Source organism: Nanorana parkeri, unplaced genomic scaffold (assembly GCF_000935625.1).
Source record: "Nanorana parkeri isolate BGI_ZX_2015 unplaced genomic scaffold, ASM93562v1 scaffold1291, whole genome shotgun sequence".
Classification (NCBI taxonomy): Eukaryota; Metazoa; Chordata; class Amphibia; order Anura; family Dicroglossidae; genus Nanorana; species Nanorana parkeri.
The window spans coordinates 78,700-86,934 of record NW_017307559.1 but is presented as its reverse complement, the minus strand read 5'-3'; the positions used below and the strand labels follow the sequence as shown (position 1 = coordinate 86,934).

General features: G+C 46.8%; 1 protein-coding gene across 1 annotated transcript in view; it reads left to right on the top strand.

Annotated features, from left to right (window-relative positions):
* LOC108797531 (non-structural maintenance of chromosomes element 3 homolog) overlaps positions 1-3,687 on the top strand; it is a 16,084-nt gene extending 12,397 nt beyond the window's left edge. The window contains exons 6-9 of the mRNA XM_018569142.1: positions 129-171; positions 1,419-1,481; positions 2,179-2,293; positions 3,485-3,687. Coding sequence (XP_018424644.1) covers positions 129-171; positions 1,419-1,481; positions 2,179-2,293; positions 3,485-3,658 — 395 coding nt within the window. The 3' untranslated portion in view covers positions 3,659-3,687. The remainder of the gene's footprint in view (positions 1-128; positions 172-1,418; positions 1,482-2,178; positions 2,294-3,484) is intronic.
* The last annotated feature ends 4,548 nt before the right edge of the window (positions 3,688-8,235 follow it).

The following is an 8,235-nucleotide window of genomic DNA, read 5'->3' as shown; positions in this document are numbered from 1 at the left end:
CCCCCATAGACAATAGAGATTCTTGAAGTGCGTTGTTTATATTTTTTATTATCTTTAATTTTTCTGAAAGATCTGAAATCTGATTTGTCATATGTGTCTGACCATGTAATACGATTTTCTTTCTGCAGCGGCTGTATGGGAGATGCTGAGGCAACTGCGAATTAGTCCATGGTATGTTGCAAAGCTCACTGTTTTTTTGTTTTTTTTTGTTGTTTTTTTTGTAGGGGAGGGGGGGGGCTGAAGGCGTGTTAATGTTCATGAATTGGGAAATACTCTTATATTTAAATGGAAAGTAATTACGGATTTGGTTTGGGACAGTTCCTTCCTTTTTTACATGTGAGCAGGCCAAGTCCTGTACTGCTGAGGCTTGTTTTAGCACCAGGCACCACCCCAATTAGGATATAAACATGGTACTTTTTAGGGGATCCTAAAGGGTTTAGGCACTGAGACAAAGCTAGGAGGTGGGGGAAGAATGTGGGACCTGATCACCCATGGGTCTACATTACAGATCCCACTCCCTGCTGTTGGTCTTGGGGGTCTATATTACAGATTCCACCCCCTGCTGTTGGTCTTGGGGGTCTATATTACAGATCCCACCCCCTGCTGTCGCTCTCAAAAACATATGCACTGAGATTCACCTGCAGTGAATGTCTGATGTACTGCTTTATAAATATGCCCCAAGTGTTTTGGAGGGGAAAATAAAAAACCGATGGAGAAACCGTGCAAGTAGAAGATTGAAATTAAATAACCCAACTCCATCATTATTTGTTCCTTTTGAATGTAAATATATTCCTCGAGGGCCACAAAGTGGATATAAATCCACTTTGTGTTCCCAAAATGCCTTTGCGCACCCAGTTGTCAGTGACCTCGCTGTGCTGCACATAGCCTAAGCAGAGCTGTAGGAGGGGCCCATCAGGTTCAACCTACTACAGGCTGCCTACAGGAGGGGGCGGAGACCAAACTATTCACCCTGCACAGGGAGAGAGCAGCAGTGAGCGGTCTTTATTACAGGAGGGGGCGGAGACAAGACCAGTCACCCTGCACAAGGAGAGAGCAGCAGTGAGCGGTCTTTATTGCAGGAGGGGGCGGAGACCAGACCCATCACCATGGACAAGGATGTGGGGTGGCCCGGTTACCGGATCGTAGAAGTGATCTGGTGGCAGCTGAGCCGCCAGAATCGTTTCTACTGTAAAGCCGGCCGCTGGCTCTACACGACGGAACACTCGCCACCGGGAGTCTGTGTAACCCCTTCAGACTTCGTGATGGGATTATCCCGTCATGGGTTGTGAAGGGGTTAATGTATTCATCTTTCTTTACAGTATAGGTGAAATCTTGCCTAGATCTGTTTTTTGTCGCTTATACAGTACAGCGTTCTGCTGTGTTCATTGTAGTTGCCTTCCTATTTGTTTTAAATCCAGCGAGAAGCACGATCAGTTTGGAGATGTGAAAAAACTTGTGACCGATGAATTCGTCAAGCAAAAGTAAGTGTTTCTGCATTGTTAGGCCTTCTTAGTAGGTGAACTGGTGTGATCAGAGCAGCTTGTGTTCAGTAACTCTGCTGTTTACAGCACACCACAGAGTAACATGCAGTCCTTCTGCCGGGGTTCAGTAGGGAATCCTGGAATAGGGAACTGCATACACCTTTTGTCCTTATTGGCAGTGCACAAATACTATTAACCCCTTCATGACTGAGGCCTTTTTTTTCCATTTTTTTGTACCCATGTTATATTCCACATTTTAGGCCGGAAAATTACTTAAAACCCCCCAACATTATATATTTTCTGAATGCCGAGACCCTATAGAATAAAATGGTGGTAGTTGCAAATTTTTATGTTGCGCAATATTAGCGCAACTCCTTATTAAACCCCTGGTGGCCTTGTGGAACCGGGGCGGCAAGGAGAGTAAATCCGGCCCTGCCTAAATGACAGGGACACTTCCTATTTGATGTCCATTGGCCAGGATCCAGAAGGGGACCTCCGGTATCGGGCACCATCACACTGAGCGGTTCTTTATTCTATCAAAGTACAAATCAGACGCCACCTTGCCATGAATAAACCTATTTTTCTGCCCATTCCAATCCTCGCGTGTGCTTTTGACTCGTTACAACCAGAACACGTCCTGCCGGAGATCCTTTCATTTCACAGCCTTGTTCACAGACTTTCTTTTTCTCTACTATAGATATCTGGAGTATAACAAGATGCCACATACAGATCCCACAGAGTATGAATTTCAATGGGGTCCGAGAGCGCTGAAAGAAACCTCCAAGAGGAGCATCCTGGAATTTGTCTCCAAGGTAAAGCCTTCTGTCATCTCTCAGCCTGTTTTCAGGTAATCAAGTCTTATTTATCCACAGAGGAGGAATTAAAGGAGAACTATGGGGGTCAGTGTTTTTCCCCATAGTTCTCCTTAGGGTAACAGGAGGACACAAACTAGCGTCCTCCCGTCACCCAAAGCTCAGTATACCGCGAGCTTCCCAGCCAATGTAACGGCCAGGCGGCAGGTAATGACTCGCCTCCCGACTTCTTTTTTTAATATTTAGTTTTTATTAACATATAATTTTAAGACAAAACAAATACAATACGTACAATACGATTACTTGACATTCCATTATATTACAATACATTTGCAGTATTTTACTTTAGGCCAGGGTGTATTCTCTAAGTCTACTGTATTGTAAGTAAATATCTATGCTTCAATCATTCGGACTTCTCAACTGGGGGGAGGGAGAATGACACCTTGTTGGATCTCTTGGGGGCTTCACCCCAGGAATGTTCCCCTTTCTGGTAGATGGGTGGGCCTTTGAGTTTCGGTCCTCATTATCAAATCTGCTTTGCTCCCCGGAGGGTGATTTAAAAAAAAAAGTTTTCATACCACCTTCCAAGGAGAGTGAGACCAACCCATGATCTAATGCAGGCATATCAATATACGAGACCCCCACCCCCCCAACCCATGTTCTAATCCAAGCATTTCAATGTATACTCATTGCAGAGATAACTTATCAAAGGAGCATTTAAATCCTTGGTTCTCAACTGGTGGGTTGTGACCCCATGCTTAGTGGGTCGCTGCATGCCTTCCACTTTTCTAGGTGGGAGCCTCCCCCTAGCCCCCCTGTAGCGCAGCACTGTCCATTCTTACACCGAGCAGCCATTCAAAATATGCTGCCCGGGGCCGAGTGTTGACTTGAGGTGGGCTGGGTGTATGGCCGCCAAGGAGCTCCCTCCATACGTTCATTACTTACAGCTCCCTCACATGTCCTGTAGAGCTGCCTGGACTGACATCACATTCTGCCTCCCGGAACCTCTACAGGGCCCGCAAGGGAGCTGTACAGGCAATGCACATATGGATGGAGCTCCGTCACAGCAGCCCGCACTGCCATGCGTTCCATTGCGACTTGGGTCGTGACGTAATGACCGAGGACATATGTGGGTCCTGAGGTTACACAGGTTGAGAACCACTGATTTAAATGATCTGATTTTTCTTTTAGGTTCAACAAAAGGACCCCAAATCCTGGGAGTCGCAGTACAAAGATGCACAGGTGACGACGCAGTCTCAGTCACAAGTACCATCTTCCTCCCAATCCACCAGGCAAAGTGTAACGCCATCGCAGTCTGCCAGGCGCCGGCCATCTTCCTCACAGTCCACCAGGAAATCTAAATAAACTGAAGGAAGTGGTAAGCTTTATTCACACACAACCAACAGACCAAAAAGACTTTCAGGAATTTATTTATTATGAGGTTACAGCTGCAAAAGTTGAAGATTTCTCATCTGATTGTTCACCACCAGAGGGCACCCCAACACCAAAACATTCAATGGCCTTTGTCAGCAAGCCTCCGCTTCCCTGGCAGTAGTCTGGTCGTGGGTGCAGCTCTGTTATTCCAGTGTGCCTTAACATTCAGCACTTCTGGTTTTTGTAAATAGTTCATTAAAATGTTGCGATTTATAAACAAATCCATTTCCTTTTTTCTCTTCTATGCAGAACAAATATACTTACAACCGAACATGCACGGACAGCTCAAAGTCATGTTGCATTAGTAAATAGGTCATCATTATGGCTGCTTTGTATACTAGGAGCCTCTACAAAAGGAGGTGACTACATGTGTCAAAAGGACACGTAGAACAAAAACTATTGTACTCCAGATACCAGAGGTTAAAGAAAGTTTAAAAAAGGCTTGATACACGTGGGGGGAGATTGGGGTGTTTTAGACCTTTTTAGTTCAGGGGGGGGGTCAGGGCTTTTCCCCATAGGTCTCCTTTAGGGTAACGGAAGGACACAAATTAGCGTCCTCCAGTCAGCGCTGGTGGATCGGAGCGGGTCACAGGTCGGCTAGAACTATGAGGTGAGTGAAAAGCACTCGCCTCATATTTCTCCTTTAAACATAAGAGGCACGTGACATTGTTGGCTTTATGTTGAGAGGTCATTGGTTACAATTAATCAGAGGACAAAAATAGATAATTGCCATCTCCAGTGAAACGTATTGAGTTTCCCTCCACCAGGAACTGGGTTTTATTTGGGCCGGGGGCTAAGTAAAAGCAAGTACCTGGTCATCCGCAATCGGATTTTATTTGCAGCGCGACCTTTCGGAGGGAAAGCTTTTTTAAGAGCACCTGTCACCATTTTTCTTAGGCAAGAATCTAAATGGTCAATCTGAAGTTTTTAGTAGAATATTCTTTCTACACATTGAGACTCTTCCTTTTGAGTGTCGGGGATAACCTGATGGTCCTGTGTACTCCCAGGAAGACTACAGACGGCCTCAAATTGCAGAGTAATTAAAGCAGATCTTTTGGGGAAATTCTTTTTAATTTTCTTGGGCCTTACAAGTATTTTTTCTGTAGGATAAATAAATGTTCTACTCGTGTGTTCTACAGCTGGCTCTGCAGCTAGATAGGAGGAGCCAGCTGTCACTCATGATGCAGCTGGGTGGATCCAGACAATTGTCGGGATCCGCTCCGGCTGCGGCGTCTCAGTATACCGCGAGCTGTAGCTCCCTATATACTGAGTTTAGGGTGATGGGAGGACGCTAGTTGGTGTCCTCCCGTTACCCTAAGGAGAACTATGGGGGGGGGAAAGCCCCGACCCCTCATTTTAACCCTTAGGAATGGCAGCACGCCAGAGCCGGAATAAAAAAAACAAATGCAGCCACCACATCTAAGCACTGGTATGCTGCAATGTTACATTTTTTTGTTCTACCGTGTTTTCAGCTGCAGCCAGGTAAGACATCCCCCGAAAATAAGAACTAGTGTCTTATTTTCGGGGAAACACAGTAGGAGATGGATATCAGCATTAGACAATAAGGCGGCAATGGTGTGAATCCAGCCTAAGGGAAGTTTCATGCCCCTCCATATCAAGGTAGCCAAGTCATTTAGAATGGACTGCCAACACACCACGATGCGAGAGGATACAGAAGAGGGAAAAGTGCAGTTTTAATACAATGGAGGTCTGACGGCCTCTACTATATTGATGATGAAAGTGAAATGTTTTTAGGGTCGGGGGTCATTTTTATTTGAAGGTGGCTATAATGGAAGTACTGCATTTGCTGGCGTATAAGATGACCCCCCCCTCGTATAAGATGCCCCCCCCCCCCCTCCCCAATTTTCCACTTAAAACAGGTTTTGGGCTATACACGTCATATAAGACTCCCCCACTGCCGAGGCAACACCATTTCATAACATCATGGATGGATGTGCGGTAATACTGTATGTACGGAAGCTTCAGCTACGTACACTATACCGCGCTGAGCCAATCATGGCGAGCGATGTATTCTATTAATGAATACAAGGCTTGCTTGGATTGGCAGAGGTTGTGTACATCGCTCGCCGTGATTGGCTCAGCGTGGTATACTGTAGCCGAAGCTTCCGTACCTACAGTAATACCGCACATCCAGCGGGCTGACAGAATAGGGATGTTCGGTTTGGGCCATCTTGGCCCAAACAAACTAAAGGTATACATTGTATACCCCGCATATAAGACGACCCCCGATTCTAGGGGGGGGATGTTGAAGTATAAAAAGTAGTCTTATACGCCGGCAAATACGGTACATGTGTTCAGTCGCCAAACTGATCTCTTCAGGTTCAGATTGAATGTTGGAACAGATTTCTACCCAAGAGTCTAACGGTGGCCATACATTGGGTGGTTTCCGGTCAGAAAGGGGACTGGTGATGGCACAGCCAGTTTTCATTTTTGTACGGTCAGGTTGGAAACTTTCTCTGGCCAAATGAAATTCGATTGGGGAGATTTTAGATCGAATGGAAAACCTTACGCCAGCACATGCACCAGAAGGAAAGCTGCCAAGGGCAAATTAATATTTCCATCAAAAATTGGTTATCATGGCTTTCAAATCAAAATTGTACAACACGTGAGCAGCTTTTAGGTCCACCTCCGACACCAACCTATGCCATGCAATTACCCAATGCAAGAACCTCAGCAGACACTCTGACAATTAGGAATGGGAACAGGCAAAGTCAATGATTTACCAAAATGTTCTAGCTGGACCTCCACATCATCACTTCTAGTCCTGCACCACATGCGGGGTGGTAAGCACGCAACAGCAGGCTGGAGCACCTTAGAGAAGAGACAGTGGGTGGTTTGGGTGGGGGGCGGCCACGTCACCGGTTGCACAGTGATGAATAAAGGTATTACAGCTTAGAAATACTGCAGATGTGATAGAGATGGTACATGCAGGCAGGCAGTGATGAGTGTCAGAAGAGGATGGGATGTAGGGTCACCAAGGAGACTGATGGATCCAATGAGTGAGAGATGGGAAGGAGGGCCAGCCATGGTGTGCGGTGATAGAGACGGGAAGGAGGGCCAGCCTTGGTGTGCGGTGATAGAGACGGGAAGGAGGGCCAGCCTTGTTGTGCGGTGATGGAGACGGGAAGGAGGGCCAGCCATGGTGTGCGGTGATAGAGACGGGAAGGAGGGCCAGCCATGGTGTGCGGTGATGGAGACGGGAAGGAGGGCCAGCCATGGTGTGCGGTGATGGAGACGGGAAGGAGGGCCAGCCATGGTGTGCGGTGATGGAGACGGGAAGGAGGGCCAGCCATGGTGTGCGGTGATGGAGACGGGAAGGAGGGCCAGACATGGTGTGCGGTGATAGAGGAAAGACTTTTCACCACGGGTGAATTATTAATGGCGGTTTGAGAAGATGGAGACCAAGATCTGAATATTCTGAGTTCGGTAACTATGGGAACGGTGTGACCACTCCCACATAGGGAACCAAATAAATCCAAGTCTTCTATATCAGATCCCCACTGTGCAGAATTTATTGGGTTCCCTGTGTGTAATTTTGTGCATTGGAGGGGAATCTTGGCCTGCGTTACATGAAGGGGTGTTTTGGGGTTAATCAATGAGGGGAGGGGGGCTTTTGTATTCAATACTCATGCACATTTAGGAGCTGGGAGACCACACGTGATAAAGAGGACGGCAACTGTTACACCTCATTAGACGTTTACTAGCTTTAGACATTCTCAAGGTCGATGGGGGGGGGGGGGGGCAAACTTAATACATTTCATAGGGTTACATGTAACATTTATCAGGATGAGTATTCCCATTCAAGCCTCACTGGCTGGTTCTCTTTCAAAGGCAGGGGTGGGCAACTCCAGCTGTTGGGATTTGTAGTTAAAGCACAGCCAGAGGGACGGAGTTGCCCATCCCCCGCTTTAAGGCAATACAGAAGTGTGCGCGGCCACCTCAGGAAAATCAGCCGAGTTACAATTTAGGGAGGTCTAGTCGCCCGCCGCTAGGAGGGAGGTCTAGTCGCCCGCCGCTAGGAGGGAGGTCTAGTCGCCCGCCGCTAGGAGGTAATTTTCTGTACTTGTGGCACCTCAGGGGGAGGGGGGGGGAGATGGGAAGGAAATTACAGGCTCATTGCAGCAAGGCACATCCAGTATGACAGCCACTGTACAACGCTTCATCAATGTTGGTGACAGACCCCCTCTCTAGCCGTAGTGCAAATTTGACACAAAAAAAAACATCTCCGATTATCCAAAGTAACAGAACGAGGCTAGAAAGGGGGAAAAATTAAAAAATCTGCTACGTAAAGACTGTGCAAGCCAATACATTGACATTATTTAAAAAGGTAAAATCCCCCCCCTGTCACGGTTGGACCGGTCACTCTGTTCAAAAGCTAAAAATCAGAGCTCAAAAAATAGAACATTGTTCCGACATTCTAACACAAGTTCCCGTCGTCTTCTTTACGGCTCGTTGGCTCTTTTTTTTTCTCTTCTCGCTCCAAAAGT